General features: G+C 44.9%; 1 protein-coding gene across 1 annotated transcript; it reads right to left on the bottom strand.

Annotated features, from left to right (window-relative positions):
* Positions 1-489: 489 nt before the first annotated feature.
* On the bottom strand, positions 490-19,935 carry mms22l (MMS22-like, DNA repair protein). The gene is made up of 26 exons (XM_085802852.1): positions 19,389-19,935; positions 17,816-18,013; positions 17,528-17,653; positions 17,333-17,385; positions 16,686-16,773; positions 16,384-16,561; positions 15,990-16,083; positions 15,730-15,860; positions 15,435-15,548; positions 15,160-15,336; positions 14,717-14,779; positions 14,491-14,610; positions 13,417-13,652; positions 10,297-10,513; positions 9,104-9,393; positions 5,582-5,763; positions 4,797-4,947; positions 3,807-3,931; positions 3,420-3,562; positions 2,953-3,109; positions 2,638-2,783; positions 2,302-2,513; positions 1,906-2,072; positions 1,496-1,595; positions 1,194-1,361; positions 490-1,008 (listed from the first exon to the last, which is right to left on the bottom strand). Exons 2-26 carry the CDS (start codon positions 17,986-17,988, stop codon positions 933-935), a joined length of 3,687 nt encoding a protein of 1,228 aa, XP_085658978.1. The 5' UTR covers positions 17,989-18,013; positions 19,389-19,935; the 3' UTR covers positions 490-932.
* Positions 19,936-20,310: the final 375 nt, after the last annotated feature.

Genomic DNA, 20,310 nt, shown 5'->3' with positions numbered 1-20,310 from the left:
TTGAAGCATCACCTCTGCTGCTATCCTTCTATATGAATTCTCCAACCACCTCTGATACTGTTGGAGAGAAGGAACGCAGTGGAGCAGACAGCTGCTCAGATGAAGGGATGCATTGCAGTTTGATGAGGCTGGAAAATGACTAGCAATGACAGAAAATGGGACTTGGTGATTGTGGGAGACAGGAGTGAGACTTCATGTGATTAGGTGCAAACTAAAGCCGGATTGCATGAGATTGCTGCGACTTGGAAAAGGCGAGAGGGAGAATTGGAACAAACAGTACTCTCCTGTACTTTTTTTTTTTTTTTTTGCCACTGAACTCTTTGGGTTCGCCCACGACTGTCATCAAATCTGTAATACTGAGTGCCAAGTGAGTAGAAACAGATCCAGCACCTTATGGAATAAGCACAAATAGTCTGTTCTCACTTCAATGCTCACATTGCTCATTTCTCTTACTATAGAACTGAGATGAAAAGGTATATTGACTGGTAAGAGCGCATTCACATTTACTGCCACAATTTATTTCATTATTAATACATCTGTCCAAATGAAGAACGACATGTTCTTCCTTTACAACATGTACATTATATACAATCTGGTCGTGTTAGACTAGTAGTCCATGATTGGAGCACATTAGGCTCTCACATTGAGAGCTTCACATTTCAGTAAATACAGATAAGTAAGAGATGAGGCCTCTGGACACATCACCACAGCTGCAGATATCCATGCAGTTTTGTTTTCCAGCATAAATTATCACAGTAATGAAACAGCACTAACCCCTTAGATTCTGTAAGATGTCTTAGTCTGCAGCACTGTAGATCCATTTTTCTGATGACCAAATCAAGAAATGTAGAAGAAAAAGGAGGTTGGTATGACTAAGAAATGTTTCTTGGAGCTGGTGCCAGGTCCTGGAGTTGGTCCTCTTTTTTAACTTTTCAGTCCACTTCCAAACTGGCGAGTTCAGCCTGCCCACTCTCCCCGAGGAGGCACAGCAACTTCTTATATGCACTCCTGTTTCACAGAGAATGAAGCAGTCGCATTAGTGGTCTCATTCAGTAAAGCACACAGACACTGAAAATGTCTAGTTCAGCACAGAACCCAGATTTATTGTCTAGACAATTTAAAAATAGTTTAAGGCGATGAATACTGTCTATGTGGCGCCCGGGACGGATGCTATGATTCATGTGCTTTCTCACCTCAAGGCGATGTTCTTGCCCAGCCCTCTCTTGCGCTCTGTGTTTCTCAGACTCAGAGACAGGTTGGGAATAAGAGCCCGAACCACAGAGGGATCTAAAACAGCCACTGTCTCCAGTACGCCGTACACCTGCCTGTCGTACACTCCCGCATTCTCCTCCACAAACGATCTGGGGGGCACCGGGGTGACACAAACAGTGGAAACAATGATGGATATGAATGTCAGAGAGAGATTGTTTTACTCTGTGCTTGCAACAACACAGACAGTTGCAGGTATTTATTGGTGGTCAATGTTGTCGGTTACCTTAAAACAGTGATCGTCTGCTCACATGGTCCCTCTGTAGATGCAGCGGCAGCACATCGCTCCACCACAAGCTGCAAAGCATCTGTACTCGTCCTCCTCACTGCACACAAGACAAACACTCACATGATTCAAACTGAAAACTGAAAGTATTAGTGTTAACTGCTATGGTATATCAAAAGAAAATATAGAAATAAGTTCTTTAAGGTTTGCTTTGTGACAAAAACAAGTCAGGGTGGGCTGCCATGTAGAATCAAACCCTCTTATTAAAAGTGGGGTGACATCATAGAGCATGGTTCTTAGTACATGTAAAAGAGTGACTGAGATTATGCACGGGACTCACACAAAAGAGTAAAGTAGGAAAAAAAAACAACTTTGCTCTAATTTTCAGATGGTTCGTTTGCGTCTCTTACCCTGTGGTTCGTTGACGAGCATCACACAGCGGAGCAGAGAGGGGAGGGGCAAAGTGAGTAGGGCGGGGTCTGAGTCATTATTTCGTCTGAGAAGCTCCAACAGGAACATCAAGACTGACGCCAGGCGGGGGGGAGGGGCGTGACCTTTCATCTGTAGGAAGTTCTCACTGTAAAAGTCAGAGAGGAGCTTTCTGAATAGTTTTATAAGAATAAAATGGGAGCATAATAAATAACAGGACAATTTCCTGTTCCTGATTGGCTAGATTTTCTGTGTCACTGATTTACTGGAAATTAGTATTGGGTGTAAAAAATACAATGTGGATGGGAAATCCCTGTCAAAGCCACGTGATTGGGGTGAAATGGCGGGAAAAGCTCATTCCAGTTGTGGAGACGTACCACAGCACCTCCAGGATAGTTCTCCTCAGCGCTGCCCCCTGGGTGATTGAGTTGGCCCCGCAGGCGCCCAGAAGCACCGGGTGGTTGGCGATGACGCCCATGGAAGGCGAGGCAGGCAGGAAATGGTCCAGATATCTGCGGGTAACAGAGCGGAGCTGCTGCTTCAGGTGGGCACCCTGAGACTGAGACACGCTGGAAGCCACTGACAAACCCTGCAGGAGAATCAAGTCAAAGTGTCAGAACAGGAGCGTCTGAGCAAATTACAGACAGATGAGATGAGTGATGATGACAGGGGTTTTTGATTGTGGTTTCAGTTCTCTATGTGTCTGTCCTCACCTGTAGATACAGAGGCAGGGTGTCCCTGAGAGCTTTATCCTGCTGTGTGAGGTGGTGGGGGAGCAGCAGACTGTCCACGATACGGAACAGCAGCTGCTGGGCTTTGGATGTGGCCAGCAGGGGGCTCCAGTGCTTCACTATACAGCCTGGATCACACAGAACAGAGTCAAAGAGAGAGATACACACAACTGTAATAATTCTTTAGCCCTGGCTGCGTGTGACTCAGAGAACATTGTAAAAACAGAGAAAACAAAGAGCCCCAGAAGATTTGTCTCCTGTAAACCTGTGTTTGAGGTAAATGGACTGTACGCTTACCAACAGCCCAGTAGGCCAGCTGCAGTCCCTCTTGGTTCTTGCTGACCAGAACAGGTTTAATGTGTTTGAGGATGTCTCCAATATAGTCCAAGGCTCTGGTCACCATGGCTGAACGCTCAGACAAGACCTGCAGTCCACTGTACACACAGCCGACAGCCTGACACCACCAGAGAGCAGATAGAAGAAATTCATAGAAACATAGAAACATTTGCATGTACAGTACATTCAGGCCCCTGTAGCACAGGCCAGATAAGACAATGATATGTTAAGCATATAGTGCACACTTATGTAAAGGCAAAGGAGTGTGCTTTACTTAGATATGCCGAGTACAATATGTCATATATGCACAAATTAAGAAAAACAGATCATCTCAGGGACGTAAAGGCCTGTGTATGAGGTGCATAAGTATTTCATGTTCTTGTAAAATCTAAAATATACATGTCAGCTGTGAGGTTGAGCTACTGTACCTTGACAAACATCTCCAGGGCTGAAGTGGACTCGAGCCTGCTGGCTGTGGGCTGGAGGCCAGCTCTCTGCACAAGACCGTCCACTTCAGGGAGCCTCAGCACAAGCCGGGTCAGCTCACCCAACTGCTCCTCCACAGCACGACCTGGAAAACACACAGGCACAATAATGAAAATGTATATTATATCTCTCTCTTGAAGTTTAGGTCCTGAGACAAAGGGCTGACCACACACAAATATGATTCCCTCTGGGTTTGTCTTGTGTGTTTTATATTTTATATATATCCTCAAGTTACAAATACTGCAGCTTGGTTTAGAGATATGACTATAAAATGTACAAATACAACTAAAATATTTATCACACTCTGGGACTCTGTTGAGTTGTATTACCTGTTCTGCTGTCAGACCCATCTGGGTTCTTGTGAAGGTGCTGCTGTAGAACACATCTGAACCAGGCCCTGACCGACAGGCTCTGTGCTGAGCCAACATCGCTGCTCAGTGAAGACACCAGCTCACTGGAAAAGACAAATTCAACATGTAGCTATACACACAACTATTATGTTTAGTGCTGTGAAGTGTTGATGAACATTCAAACATTCAATATGTGAGCAGAGGTGAGGGATGTGAATAAAAACACGAGCTATATATTGTCAGGACACTTTTATATCAGTGTTAAAATTGACACTTAATTGTGCTGAAGTCACATTTTTCCTTCTGTGCCAAGTCTCAAAAATACATAAACATTGAAATTCTCTCATTTCCTCTGAGTTGACTTACAGTTTTAATGATGAGTCAAGAAGGATAGAGGGAGGGAGACATTTCTATCCAAGGTGTGGTAATTTAATTAAATTCTCGCATGAATGAAACCATTACTTCATTTTATAAATTACACATTAGTAACAGCTCGAACTGTGGAGAAACTTGGCTGGCTGGGGCTTTCACACAATAAACACAAACAGTGTCCTTGTTCTGCCTTTTCATATTCAGGTGTAGCACTTTAATATCACTTGGCACGGTCCAAGACGACCTCAGAGGTTGAAAATGTCATGTTGTTCTGTACCCTTGAATGTTATTTTGAAGATACACTGCTTTCTGTTTAGAGGCACAGTTGCAATTTCTTCATTAAAACCCATTTTTTATGATACCAAGGACACTTACTGTCTAATTTATTAACTGTGTATCTACCAATAAACCTACAGGGAAAAGCTATTCTGTCAAGTGCTGTGCATTATGATGAAGCTTGATAGCTGACAGGGACAGAGGAGTGCGTCATCCAATCATCTGCCTAACCTGACGCTTTTCCACGAGGAGCGATGAGTTAAAGTTGTTGTGTGATTGATGTACAGGCACAAGGTAGCAGATCTGAGAGGATAACTGTACCTGTTCTGGAGCAGATGGGGAAGGTAGCGAGTCACCAGAAGGGGGTGAACCATGTCGTCCCAGCCAAAGCATTGCATGATAGACTGGACTGGGTTGGGCTGAAGGTCCTGAGGGGCCGAGCTGGGCAGATCAAAGGCCAGCAGGGTGAATCCTGAGGAAGACGAAATTAGTTAATTTTTTCATTTATTTGTTGATTGAGACGGGACAATGCATATTAATGAACACTGCATACATGAGATATGCAGTGTAAATACACCGGAGTTAGCATTTCATCCGTAGTCCCCAAACAAGAAACATCAAACGATAAACAATACAACATCACAAAATCACAAAATCACAATAGACCAATAAATAAAAAGTCAAAACCATATAAATGTGTACAATGTACAATCATTTCACATAATATATACATGATTGTACATATATCGGTTATATAAACATACAGATGCTCACAGGTTTGTTTGTCTATAAATTACATAAATTACAAAAAAGTTCATACATGCTTGATAAAAATTAAGCATGTGTCTTATTTATTTATTTTTAACTCTTTTCCATGTTTTAAGAATCTGTCATTTGTAGAATGATCTTATCCTGCTACCTAATGACAGACGACCCGCTCTGCCTTCATGTACAATGGTGGTGTAAACTCAAAATCAGTATCAGCCGAATATATTTTAGCTGAACTTCTGTCTAAAACTCTTGTGCTCTCCTCCGCCCTGTCTTTCTCCAGCTGTCTCTCTCTTCTACTCAGTGTCTTTTTTTTCCTCCCACTTGGTGTGACTGACCTGCAGCAGCATCTGCCAGCTGTGCTGGAGGGGTCTGTGAGAGGCGTAGGCTGCGCAGGAAGGGGAAGAAGTGCGCCCAGAGGGCCGCTGCTACCGCTAGGTGGCGCTCTTTCACCACACTGTTGGCAGCAGGAGCCCAGGCCAAGGTGGGCGCTGACTGGACACTGCGCTGATGGACCCGTCTGCAAGGACACAGACACACACAAAGACAGCAGATAAAACAAATCTTACCGATGCAAAGTCCAAACATAGTGCTCCCTCTTGTGTACAACACTCACGCCCCCCCAGCTCCACCCTCTACTTTCTCAAATCCTTTTGCTCCCCCGTTTCTCCCTTTCACTACTTCTTCATGTGTTTTCCCCTCTCTTCTCTCATGGGGGATTACTGGTGCGGCGGTGCGCTGCAGTGTGGAGCAGCGCTGGATGGAAGTGGAGGTGGAGGGAAGGAGAGGAGGATATTATAGCCACAGAGTGGAGCCTAATGCTGATCCCATGTACACAGACTATACTTTGGCTCTTCTGGCTCATCCCTGGCCCTGGCCCCAGCCGCTACAGCAGCCCCACAGTGGCTGGCATTAGCCCAGATAAGCAGCTGAAGGAGCTGTAATCTCATTTAGACTGGAGATGATCCTCCTGTCCCCCTCATTCGCCCGGATGGGGGTGTGGGGACGGAGGTGTGCTGGGAGAGAGGAGGAAAGAATAGAGGAACTAGCAAACCCCCCTTCAATCCCATCCTCAACCACACACTCTAGTCTGCTACTATGGTGTACACACACACACACACACACCTCAGCGGTGCCTTCCCTTCCAGCAAGGTTGCATCTAATCCAGAGAGAGCTGAGACAATCGATTAGAGTCTGAATTCATTAGCCTCGTTACTACTGCGGAATGGGCCTTTCACACCCATCAACCCTCATTGTACAAGACATCGTCAGAGACCCCACTTAATCCTCCTCACTGCGGCTTCTTACAATGTGTACACACAAACACACACACACACCCAACACACCATTAGGGACCCCGTTTAACCCTTCCCCCAGCCGCATCCAACATACAGACGCATGAAAATGAAAATATAGCATCCTAATCATGACAGACAGAGAGGGATGCAATCCAGCCACAAGTTAGACTTCTGTCTTTTTCTCGGAAATCCATCCATCTGTACCAAAATGTCTCATAGCGCTGCGGTGTGTCCTTGACTTTGAAAACAGAGGCTCAACATCCGGTAAAAATGTCTTAATGCTCACAAAGGAAAAAGGCTTCACAGGGAGGATTGTATTTTATCCAGCCAAGGAGATGGGGATTAATCGTTTGTACCAAAAACAGATCCAACAGGGCGTCCCGGTGCCAGCTCACCTCATCAACCAGTGCCACCCACACCCTCCCACAGCAGAGAGGGTCATGGGAAGGAATCAAACTGAGGAATTATGCCTGGGACTGGCTCCTTGCCTCAGCACCATGGCGATGGCTATCAAGAGTGAACGTTCGGACCCTCCGCCCGCCACCGCCTCAGCCATTGGCAGAATAATTCTCTTAATGTGTGCAGATTCCACACGGCTCTTAATAGACATAATGATGCACAGGCTAAATTTGCCAGGCTACATAATTACCCATTAATTGTGTCACAGAAAAGGCATTAATCACAAAAGAGATACCGAGAATTGCCAGGCCGAAGAATTATGTTTAATTTGGCGGGACGGATTGGAAAGCGAGAGCATGGTATTTTTTTTTTTTATTTGGTTAAATGGGTCAGTGTGGTCCGGGCAATAACACAGGGGGCCTCTGGGAGTTCTCTTCTTCTCTCTCCTTGGCCATTAATGTGCAAATGTGTGCCCTCCAACCCCAAGATCTGAGATGGGAAGTTTGGGAATTAGCAGCACTAACCAGATAGTGTGTTATGGGAGCCCCGGAATTGAAATAAGAGGAGCGCGCTTGGGTTAGTGTTTCAGTTCTAGGTGTGTGTGTGTGGGGCAGTTGTGTAGGTTTGTGTGTGTGCAAGGTGGAAAAAGGTGGAATGCATACACTGGAGAATTAAAGCAATCATTCACCTACATGAAACAGTGAGAGGGCTTGGTAACACTTAACTTTACAATGTCTGTATTCAAGTGTTTACCTTTTGTAAGTAGTTTAAGAGGTGGTGACAGTTTCAGCACTCACTGACACTCCACACAAACACACACACAATGTATTTCTAAGGGCATAAAACTATTTAACAAAAATTAACATGCATATTTAAAAATGCAGCAAAACCAGGAACATGTACTCAGATGGGGCTGCTACACTGTAATACTATAGGACTAGTGCTAGAATACTTGCCTAGATTTGTGTAAATTTTTATAGTCTTCAATGTAAAGCTGGTCTACACCGTGTTTTAATGTTTTATACCAGGAGAAATTGAATCTACAATGTAAAATGTGTCACTATTATGAGTGCAGATAAGATGTTTTCATTCCATCCTGCAGCTCTTCTCAGTCTCATGGAGTTTTTTTAGTGTCTTCCTGCACGTAACTGTCCAGCCCCAACAGAGTGACAATGGTAGCAACATATACGCAAATGTCGAAGCAAATTAGATTAGGGTTATATGTACATTAGGTTATGTGACCTAATCTAAACATAATGGCGAAAGTATATGACTGTCTCTGCTCATCCAAGTGGAGACTGTAACTCTCCCTTATGTCCCAGAGCACTATCTGTGCAGCAGATCTGTCTCCTCTCTCCTTTCTCTCCTGTTACGTGCTTTGTCTTGAGGTTACATCATACTACTTACTATCACCATGTTCACTGGAAAGCGGAGGGTTATTGTGGAATTAAACACCGGCAAGCAAGGAAACACGGCTTAGTGCTTCACCATCAGATGTAGCTCAGACGCATGGAAAGATCATACATCGTTTATCACTTCATAAACTTACGGTCTCACCTGACTTCTATCCACTGTCACCTCTGTTCCCGCCTCCGCTTCCCCACATAAACAGACACTGTTCCAGCTGAAGCTCTCTGACCCTCCGCCGGGGTCGTTCATGTAACGAACACCTGTGTCCTACAGCTGAACCCGTCCCGACGCCCCGCTGACCACAGTCTCTGAACGGGCCCACAGCGCTGCCGCTGTCCCCATGACCACAGGAGGGTCCATGGAGGGTCTCTCGGGCCTGTAACTCTATTCAGGGCTCTGGCAGCACCTGGTGAGGGTGACCCGGAGGCCACCAGGCCTCCTGAGACTAACAGGGGGCCTCAATGCAACATAAGGTCTTTTACAGACGTTCATTCCTGCTGACAGCACAATCCAGCTATTGTCAGTATGAGAAGTGAGTGATCTCTGAAGTGCGTTGTGATGAGCGATGAGAAATCACTCTCCTCTGCTGTGGCCACTTATCAGATTTAAATGAAAACTTAGTTTGGCCTTGGAGAGAAAACATTTCGTGTAATTCTGAGGGGTAGAGCTGTCAGTGAAAGAAAACAATTGTAGAACTGAGGACAAGAAAGAGACACCAGGGAGGGAGATGAGTATTTCCATCAGCTGTCTCACCTGAGCTGGGCGAGGACAACCTGCAGAAATCCCAGGGCAGAGTTCAGCTCTGACTGGCGGCAGGCGGGCAGCAACCAATCGAATCCCTCGTTTAGTAGCTTCTCCTCCGACAGACTGAGACCGGTGCTCGTCTCAAACACTTCGGACACGCCATCCAGATAGGAGCCGAGTGGCCCCCAGAGGGCCAGTTTGCGAGAGACCTCTGTGGTTTTATTGTAGAACTCTTTGGCTGTCTCATTAAAGGAGGAAGCCAGCCAGCTCGCCTGGGCACCGACGTCCAGACCTCGCTCCTGGAAGAGTTCATACCATGTCAGAAAATATCAACTGAAAGACCTTGAAAGTAAAAAAAAAAAAGATCCTTTGTTGTATGCCAAACTCAAAAATCCAGATGCATTTCAACAACTAACATATGCATTTTGTGAAGATCTTTTTGATTAAAGGGATACATCACCCAAAATTGATAATTCACCAATTTTCTACTCACCGTCATGCCAAGGAAGGGTTTGGAGAACTTGCAGAGTCATCAAAACGCTTTAGGAGTTCCAGGGGGGTCCGGCTGGCAACGGATTTTCATACAATGGCGGTGGATTGTGCTCACGTTTGAATTGTCCAAAAATACACGCTCCAAATACCTCCATACTGCCCGTCACTACTGACCCAAGTGTCCTGAAGCCGCCACATGAAAAAGTTGTTTGGAAAAAATTAATTTGGTCTCTGTTTTTAGCCTTGTTGTAGTAGTAGCTCCCAGTGGCTCTGTTGATGTTTGTGCGCATGCGCGAGATTTGCTGCGAGATGTTCTTCCGTGTTTATATACATCCAATGGTTTATGTTTATGTACGTAAACAACGAACGAACATCTCACAGCAAATCTCGTGCATGCAACAACAAGGCTAAAAACAGAGATCACATTTTTCTAAACAACTTTTTCATGTGGCGGCTTCAGGACACTTGGGTCAGTACGGACGAGCAGTATGGAGGTATCTGGATGTTTCATAGTGTGTGTTTTGGACGATTCAAAAGTGAGCTCTATCCGCCGCCATTATATGAAAATCCGTTGCCAGCCGGACGCCCCCTGGAACTCCAAAAGCGTTTTGATAACTCCAAAGGTTCTCCAAACCCTTCCTTGGAATGATGGTGAGTAGAAAATTGGTGAATTGTCGATTTTGAGTGAAGTATCCCTTTAACAAACCTACCTGGAACAACAAAAGTAGAGAAAGCTGTCCCCTCCAGACAAGGGTGCGGTGCCCAGGAGGGCAGTTGGAGGGAAGGAGGCCCAGCAGCTCACACGCCCTGCTGGCCACATCCTCCAGCTCTACCTGGCGGGCAACCACCAGAAACAGCAGCAGGAAGTTGTTGAGCCCCGTCTCCGACAGCTCCTGCATCTTCTTTGAGGAGAACTTGGAGTAAATCCTGGAAAAACAGAGAAAATTGAAAGAAAATATATATATAATAAAATATATCTTAAGGGGCACCGTGTAGCTTGATGGGGTTGAGCAGGCAACCTATATGCAGAGACTATAGTCCTCGCTGCAGCTGATGGCCCTTTGCTGCATGTCATTCCCTGTCTCTCTGCCTCCCCGTTTCCTGTTTCTCTCAACTACCCTGTCAATTAAAGCAGAAGTAAGTGGTCCGGTCGTTTTCGCTAATGCTGCCTTCCAGGCAGGCTTTTGAAATCGTAAATTACAGCTTCAAGTCACAACTTACGACTTTGTAGCGTTCCAGGCAACCCACTCGTGTTTTTCCGACCTGTTTTACCGGTGAAAGTCACTATAACGGCCACTCGTAATTTCCGACCGGTGAACTCGTACCAGATCGAACTGGTACGACTTCACGGTCGGAAAAACAAGAGTTTCCTTGAACGCACCATAACAGTCCTCGTCCCTACGTCGCCACATTCACGGCGTTCCTTGGCTGCACACACAGCCCTGCATGCCGTTCTCTCTCCTCATTGGATAAAAACTGTAGGATACGATAAATGTTTTCTCCTCGGCTCAGAGCAGAGCAGAGTGACTGACAGACCCATGTTTCGGTCCAAACACTCTATGTAAGTGATTGCTGTTGGAAGATATAACTATTTAAGACTTATATTAACACAAATATATCACTTACTTCTGCTTTAAAGGCAAAAAGCCCCAAAAATATATATTTAAAAGATCAGATCAGTGACAGAATACACTGTCTGTGGTTTATATGATTTAATCTGAAGCAAGATAATGGTTTAAATTCTCTTTAAATTTAAATTTCCGTGTATTACTTTACTTCCACTGACCAACTGGTGAGGAGTGATTTGTTCTCCTGAAACCCCTGACTTTAAATACTCACTAACTGAACTTTCTACCCCCACCACCACCTGCCTCCATCACCCCCTCACCTCCAGGGGAGAGGCTGGGCTGCCCAGCCAATGTGTGTCCAGTGTGTGTGTGTGAGTGTGTGTGTGTGAGAGAGAGAGAGAGGGAGAGAAAAAGCGAGAAAGGGAGGAAGAATAGAGAACCACCCAGCACGCTGTTAGATCCTGCGGGCACTGTGGAGAAATGCCTTTAAAGATCATGTTAAATGTCAGAGACACTCAGACACACAGCAGTAGGCGCTTGGTCCCTCTCTCTACAGCCAAACCAATTTACTGCAACACCAGAGAGAGATCAATAAAAACCAAACACACACATGCATTGCCACACATTCAGCTTGCTGCTTGCTCGCCTGGCAGGGAAACACAGAAGGCTTGGAGCCCCCCTCACCCCCACCCCACTCCCTCCACTCCTCTCCTCCTTCTCCATCCCACCTCCCAAACACAGATGCAGCCCACACAGGTGAGCAAAGCTGCTGTTTAGGTCAAAACACAAACAGCGAGCATCCCAAGACAAACTCCCTGTAAGAAGTATGACTGGTAGAAAAGACGTGGAGGAAAAACGAGAGAGGGATTGAGAAGGACCAGGTTAACACCGAAATCAGCTTAGTTACAGCCACAGAGGGCTGGAAAAGGAGAAGGTGGCCAAGCATGCAGTCGGTGTGAAGGGAGGGAGATTTAAATAGATGAATGGGTAATATGTAACAGGGATATAAGCAGCGCGCTGGGAGGCAGCAGTGGGGATTTTCTGTGTTCTCCCAACCTGTCTGTCTGTTTGTTTATTCCGGACAGCTTTTTTTTCCGGAGGCGAGCAGATGCTCCTAACTCCCTGCGTTGGAGATCAACATGCTCACAGTCGATCCCATTAATGCGGTCGTCGCGGGTGTCCCGCAGCGCCCGGCCAGGAGTGGGAACTCTGCCGAAACGTTGTAGCGATGCAGTCGGCACGCCTCGCGCCTCCTGAGGAGGAGGAGGAGGAGGAGGAGGAGGAGGAGGAGGCAGTGGTGATAGTTTTGGTGGAGGGAGGTGGAGGAGGGGAGGAGAGGGGGGCAAACCTGGAACTGTCCCAGCCCAGCCTGGTTGTTGCCAGACTGCCTACCACCCACACCCCCCCCTCCCTCCTCCCCCTCCTCCACTCCCCACCACCCAAAGCTCCCCTCTCTATCCGTGTTGGAAACCAACACAGCTTCGTTAAGGCGAATTAACCGCCACGCTCGTTAGCTAATTAGCCCTCATGTCTGCAGTGCTACTGAGCACATTCCAGACAGAGGGAAGTCATTAGGCAGATTTATCTACGGCTGCCACTCTCTGGCGCCCAGCCGGCCTGGGATATAGGATAGTCCTGGTCCAGCGCTTGGTTCTGATGTACACATCAGCTTGTGATCTTTCTCTCCTGTCTTTTCTTCTTACTTTCCATCACAAAGACACGCTCTCTCTCTCTCTCCATCCGAGGGGCCTTACACACTCTGAAACCATGTCACTCCTCTGGGGAGCAGGTGCACCGAGTGTGTGTGCATCAGTAGGAGGCTCCTTGGCTCTGGTCTGTGCTGAAGAGCAGGTGGTTGACTCCTGAGACACCTGCTCCACTGGGGGGCCTGAGTAAATATCAAAGATGCACTGGGAGACCGCGGTGCACCTGGCACCCACACAAACAAGGCTGAAAAAGCATGATAGTGTGCAAACACACATGTTGTTTGTGTATTCATGCAAGTATGCACCTAGACACACACACAAACACACAAATTCAAACACATCACGTATTAGAAGATCAAGGGGAAGAAGAAATCCTACAAAGCCTAGCCCTGATTAGTAATCACTCCTCACAGCCTCCACACCAGGTTTTTCCTTCAAAAAACCGATATGGTGTGGAGTTGACTGGCTGGTCACGAGACCTACTTTTCATGGTGAAAAGTGAACGTGAAGACTGAGCGAGAACTACAAAGCCTTCCAGACATCTCTCTATCCTCACCTTCCTTTGATCTGTCTCTGCGGGACTCCACCAGCCCTGTCCTGGGCGAGGCACAGGGCCAACACTCGAAGGAAGATGTGGAAGGAGTTGGCTGAGCGGTAGAGCTGGGTGTGTCCTGGAGAATGGAGGGGAGAGGGGGAGCAGCAGCTGCGGGCCTGCTCCAACAGAGCCAGGGGCGTCTTGCACAAAGTACCCAGACCAGACATGCCGAGCCAGGGCACGGCGAAGGAGGCGCTCTGGAATGGAGGGAAAGGAGATACTGTAACTGTACAAGGCCCTGGTCATGACCTTAAAGTAAATGTGCTGGATGGCTAATTTTAGGGAACTTCTTTATAATTATAATTATTTATGAAAGAGACTTTAGAGTGTGTCATAAAAACTATAAATATTTTGCAATTCATAATAACAATCTAACAATCGGTGTTGTAGTGAATTCACTTTTATTTCGAAATGTCTGTGAAATGGAAGCTGGAAAATGTCTGAGCAGCTGCTGAGGAGGAAAAGAGTGAAGAAAAAGAGCCAAACTCTGTATTTTAGTTTCAGTTAGGCTACCATTACTTTAGTTTGTACCCTATATACTGTAGGAATAAACCTCCTAAAGTGTCTCAACCCGCTGGGCAGCGTTCGGTTTATTAAGAAACAACGTCAACAAGGTTATTACAACAAAGTCGTCCTTTCTTATTTATGATCTCCTCTCCTTCAGCGCTCACTTTCTGTCTACAGCTGTTCTGTTGTCGGTAAACACACGCACAATCTGGGCCAGATTTGAGTGTTCACACTGCTTTGAAACAATCTGACCTGGTCACTTGACCCCGGATTTGGGCCACTTTTGTCTGCAGTCTGAATGTAGCCTCAAGATCTGAGCTAAACCCTTTACTCCCTTACCCTAAATAAAACAGTAGGAGATGACAGCAGCAAAACAGAAGCAAAGCATTGAAGACTATCATGTCAAAAAGTGGGTGCTGACTTAATCTGATCGGACTGTTGGCATTCTGTAGAGGCTTAAAATGAGGTAACAAATCAAATTTGTGCAACGATCTGAATTATATCATCAGATGACCACAGTATGCTCACCAGATTTTTGCTGTAGTAGTCCCAGAGAGCAGACACAGCGCTGGTGCTGGGTGCCCAGAGGAGAGAGAGACTCAAACAGCAGTGGACATGCACCCTAACCTGCTCCTCTGCCAGACCCCCCTGTGAGTACACAAACAAACATGTTGTTTAATTCATTATGCAATCAATAAAAATGTATTAAAAACAACAAGTCTGAAAGGTTGCTTCAAGCGGAAGCAGTGCTGACCTTGGGATTACAAGTTAACTTGATCAGCTCTTCCACAAAAGCCCAGTTGTCGCCCAGATGTTTCTGTAGATGCAGATAAAATGGGATGATGATGTAAAGTAGATAAAATGTCTTCAAAGCAACAACTTAAAATACAAAATTGAATCTTGAAAAGTGAATTACATGAACTAACATGTATAATTCACTACATTATGGACAAAACTGAGGATTTTCCCAATGGTTTTTAACATACAGTAGGTAATGTAAAATTTCCAGTGGTTAACAGAAGAATTTAACTGATAAGCTTCAGTTTATATGAATGAAATTGAAAACATGCATTAGTTACTCAAGTGCAAAAATAAAACACTCAATATTCCACACTGGTCACCCACACTCTTCTATTGCCAAGGTTTTATGCAACAAAGTATCTTCAGGGAACAATACTGTAATTCTTGGTCTCTTACCTCATTCTGGATCACGCCGTTACGACTGTACTGGCCTAACATGGCTAAATGAGTGACGAGCCACCACGTGAATCCCAGAGGGTCTTTACAGTGAGGGGGGAGGCCACTGAACTGCTCAGCTGGAGGCTTCCCTGCAACCAGAGGCCTCAGTAACAAGTTCATGTAGCTCCAGAAAGACTAGAAAGATAACAGGCAACACGTGTAGGTTAATGTATTATGGACAGCGTCAAATTTTATTGTGTGGATGACTGTGAATGTGTGTGTATTTAAATTACCTGTGTGTGCAACACTTTATTCCTGTACTCCAGAAGGTGCATGAGTAGGACCCACAGCTCTTTAGTGCAGGAGCAAAGGTAGTGATGGCTGCTCAGAGCCTCTGTAGGCCTCACCTGGAAATCAACAGGATTAATTTATCAACAATTTTGAAACATAATGTTTGTTATATGCAGTTTCCATCCAGGTTCTGCTAATTGTGTGGAAAAACAGTTGTACTTTCAGATACAAAAAAAACAAATAAACCACTAATGCATCATACCAGTAAGATGAAATGGTTTGTGGCCAGCCACCCACCTTGTTATATTTGCCTATGGACAGACCAGTAAGGTCACACAGCAGACAGCACAGGTGTTCCTCAAACAGACTGGCATCAGTCAGGTTCTCTCCCGTCAGGTTCACAAACTGGTGGGCGTAAACCACCTGGCCTGAAGACATGAGCAGATAATATTACAAAAAGCTTGTTCCTATGATAAAGACCAACTACACAACACAAACCTCATATTCTGTGATGTGTGGTTTCAGTTTGCTGTTAGGTGTAAATATCTGACACATACCTTGCATCTTATGACTAAGTAGGTGAAGGATCTCCAAGATTGACCAGTGGATGTCGAGATGAAGGTGTAACAAATGCCACGATGGAGGGAAAATCTGTAGAGGAATGCAGAATACCACGTTAAATATCACTACCTGAAAAATTCATTGGTCATGATCAGTGGCACATGAGTCATTCCTCCTCACAGTGATAATATTAATTCCTTTGCTGTGTAAAGCTTAATTACAGTCATGCCATTTGCACTTTTGCAATATGTGCTCCAACGCCCTTTGTCCTTTACAGTGTAACCTGATGCTTATGGAACATATGCTTTACATACACTCACCTAATTAAGTCAGTGCATGCACTAGACTGAGATCTGAGATCTATGCAGGCTAAGCAATATTCAGTTGTACCTTTCCCTGGTTCTGTATTGTGAAGGAACTCTGAACATTGGCTGGCAGGTCTTTGAGTCGTCCTACGAGGAGAGTGATACCGAACAATTCCTCCAGAAGAACAGAGGGGAACTGAGCCTCCAGTTTCTCATAGGGGTGGGATGGACATGCATCCAGGGAGTTGGATGGTTCCAGATACCTGAACCGACACAGAAGGATGTTAATGCCCAAATAAATATTTGAAAGCAGTAAAAGCAGCTGTAATAAAAAAACAAAAAAAACAACATTAGGTACCAGTATTGACATTTAATTCAAAGGAATACCTGAATACGAAGACTTTGACAAATTGAAGAAATGAAATGCACTGCTGCCTGAGGTCTTCTGCTTCATAGTGGAGGTTGCCAGCTTGGCCTAAAACACACAATGGATGCTGTGAGGAGTATTCATAATTCTCATGTAAAACAAGCCCAATGGATCTGATATGACTCCAACACTAGACCCCAATGAGCTCTTGATGAAAGGCTGAACTCATGCTGAAACACCTGGAGATAGCTGAATAACAAATATGTTAGTTCCAAAGAAACAAAGTCTCACTTGTAATCTATCATCCAGCCAGATAAACATGCAGTATATGAGGGAAACGGGAAACATCCCAGGTCACAGGAGAGAGGCTTGAATTGGAAATTGAACCCTGACCTCCCAGTCCCCAAGTGGTAATAAAAGTTACTAATTTTATTACCTTAGATTACATCTAATCACCTTAGATGCATGTTTTGTGTGCTGTATATAAAAATTCTGTTTAACATGCAGGGGACATAATGTATAGCGAAAATCACATTTTGCACTCGATATTTCAAAATCCCAGTTCCCTGTTTGCACTATAGACAGTATCTATGCCAGTATTCCTACTTTACTTACTGTGTGAACTAAATACATAGAGAAAGAAAAAAAAATACACATAAAAACTTACCAAAGTCATGTGAGCTGGACTGCACCAAAGTCTCCAGCCTGTAAATCTTTTGTCTGAAATATACCAAACAGCAGGTAAGTTTTTCATACACAAGTTATTGCTAGAGGAGGACTTTCAGATTAGAACATAAATTCTTTCAAAATGTTTTTACTTTAGAAGCAAACTGAGAGAAAGATTTGTTTTCATGTTTTTTACCTGAACAGACCAAAGAGCACCTTTGTTGATTCTACCAATGCTGTCTCCGTTACCCAGGGGAAGCCAAAAATCTCCACTGTGTCTGTCTCATACTCTGCAGGGGCTGGGTCAAGATGCAACAGCAGCCTGCAGAGAGGATGCACATCACTTATGATATTACAATGGTGAAGGAGGTGAATTTCATTTGCGCAAAGTATCAAAAACTGACCTTTGAAAAACAACAGTATTTACCTCCAAGGGGGGCAAAATGTTTTGTTTGTGACTACTGTGAATTGACAGTGACTATACCGTTTCAGGGAGCCTCTAACAGCGTATCCTTCTGTGGAGAGCGCCCCAGTGGGTTCATCCTTTGTTTCAGAGCAGCAGAAACAAGGCGGCTGGGCTGGTGTTAGCTCACATAGGCTGTCTGCTGCAAAGGGGGAAACTGGAGGGGTGAGGGACTGGCTGAAGTCGTCTGCCATGTTGTCAGTGCAGAATCAGAATCCCCTATAATAAGAAAAAACCCTGTCAGACACCGCAAGAAATTGTTGCACAGGTAAGATGTAATAAATAATATAAATCCCTGCAATCATGAATGTTATAATGCTTAGTTTGTGTTTAAGATGTTGAGGAAGGTGATGTTTTAACTTTTTGGAGACTGCAGTCTGTGGTACTATTGGACTGTGCTATATGCACATATGCGTTCCTTTTTTTTGTTCACTGCATTTATATCAGTGAGATTTGGCTAAATAACAGAAACACTTTTCATCTGCACACTTGGTTATTCATGCAGTTATCAAATCACCCAATCATGTGACATTACAGAAAGCCATCCATCCAACCCATATAATATCAAACATCAGAATAAGGAATGTGACTGTTGGTGCTTGACGGGACTGGTCGGTCGCCCGGTGTATCTCTGAAACTGCTGATCTCCTGGGATTTTCATGCACAACAGTCCCTTGAGTTTAGTCAGAGAAAAGAGAAAAAAAAACACATGGAAACGCCTTGTTGATGAGAGAGGTTAGGGGAGAATGGCCAGACGACTGGTTAGAGCTGACAGACTACGAATAGAAATAGAATAGAAAAGCACCACAGAAAGAAAGCAGTACATGTTATACATTGAGGCAGATTGGTCTTCAACAGCAGAGGACCATGTTGAGCTCCAACCATGTCAGTCAATAACACAAATCTGAGGTCGCAGTGGACACACACGCATCAAAACTGGACTAGAGAAACATGGTCTGGTCTGATGAGTCTCACAGATGGTAGGGTCACAATTTGCGCCTTGGCTGCCTTGTATCGACCGTCCAGTCTGCTGCTGGTGGTGGTGGCGTAATGGTGTGGGGAATATTTTCTTGGCATACTTTGGGTCCATTAATACCAAATCAATCACTGCTTGTATGCCACAGTCTGTCTGAGTATTGTTGCTGACCATGTGCATTCACCCCATGTCACAGAGCAAAAAACGACAACAACAATGAGCTCAGTAACGTTATTCCTTCTCAGTGACCTCTTCTTTCTCTTATTTGAATACACCACGTTTGATATGTGAAAAAATGGCAACAAGGATGTGCAGCTGACAGATGTGTATGAAGTCATGCCAACATGAATGTATGCGACGAGGAAGTGAGGCTGTTTTGAGAGAAAAAAGGAGTAACTAGGCTGTAAAGAGTTATTATTAAAGAGCTTGGTGAGTGTACGGATGCGTTTATACACAACAGAGAAATTTACAATGCAGTAACTTATACAAACTACAGAGGTCAGAAGAGTGAACTCATAATGAGTCAAAGGAAAACAGCAGCGACAACGTTTCTGCCTGTGATAAAAACACACAACACCACCCTCAAGAAACATGAATGTAACTGACACATCGACAAACCTTGTATTTTAGCCCCCTCCGTGGAGTTATATTGTGTAAATTCCTATTAAAATACGAAGATTACACCGCTGTCATCTCGCCGTTGTTTGGGTTTTTCGGTCTCTCCCGCGCGTCCACAGTACGCATGCGCAAACTCACCCCGCCTTCGCTGATTGGTCGGAAGTTTCACAGTGGGCGGGGCTTCGTCTGCGTCACTCTACATAGAGCAAGAGGTCTCACTGCCGCGAGCTTCCTTCGTCGTGTTACTTCTCCCGGGTAGTATGTTGTCCTTGTAGTGTTGTCTCTTTTTGTCCGGCAGCAAGTAACACTTCTCGGTGATTTTTATTTCTCGAAAGGTGTTTATGGATGAAAATGTACTCTTCTCTTCCGAGTTTGTCCATTTATAGTCCCTATAGTTCCCTTTCTTTGACACATTTAAAGAGTTTTAAGGTTGAAATCTACTTAAACCAAACACGAGAGAGACAGAAACAGGAGCACACGTGACAAATACTGCTAAAGCATGTCTAAATTGTAATTAAAACATTCTCGCATACACTTGCTGCTAATGCACAGGGCACCTGTTCCTCTGTAGGGCTGTCACAAAGTCACTTGTTGTCCTCTCTCCCCCCCTCAGTGTCACTGCAGGGGTTCCGCACAAATGAATACAAAATAATGCAGCGGTTAAAGTAGAATTTTATCCATGCCAGCCCTAATTTCCATATGCAGATCCGTCTCTCCCAACAGTCCCTCTCGCCATCGCACCATTTCTTGCATTCTAATGCATTCTCACATCTTTACAAAATCCCCCCTTCCGCCACCTGCCGTGGATGTGCTCATTTTTGTCGACTTACAAAGCGTTATTTCTGCACGGTTTGGCTTGTCCGGTGAGGAGATGAATGCATGTACGGTAGATGCGGTGTTTTGCATGCAGCCCTTAGTTAAT

The sequence above is a fragment of the Trachurus japonicus genome, chromosome 16 (genome assembly GCF_045865225.1).
Source record: "Trachurus japonicus isolate A0001 chromosome 16, Traja_1.0".
NCBI lineage: Eukaryota > Metazoa > Chordata > Actinopteri > Carangiformes > Carangidae > Trachurus > Trachurus japonicus.
Note: the sequence above shows the minus strand (reverse complement) of the source record. Positions and strands in the feature narration are given on the sequence as shown.

Excerpts from the sequence above, each read along its gene's own strand:
- mms22l (XM_085802852.1), bottom strand. The coding sequence starts at position 17,988 with ATGGCAGACGACTTCAGCCAGTCCCTCACCCCTCCAGTTTCCCCCTTT. Across the intron at positions 16,562-16,685 it reads GTCAAAGTCTTCGTATTCAG|GTATCTGGAACCATCCAACT; the intron begins GTATTCCTTTGA and ends GTGTCGGTTCAG. Across the intron at positions 15,337-15,434 it reads ATAAAGTGTTGCACACACAG|TCTTTCTGGAGCTACATGAA; the intron begins GTAATTTAAATA and ends TTATCTTTCTAG.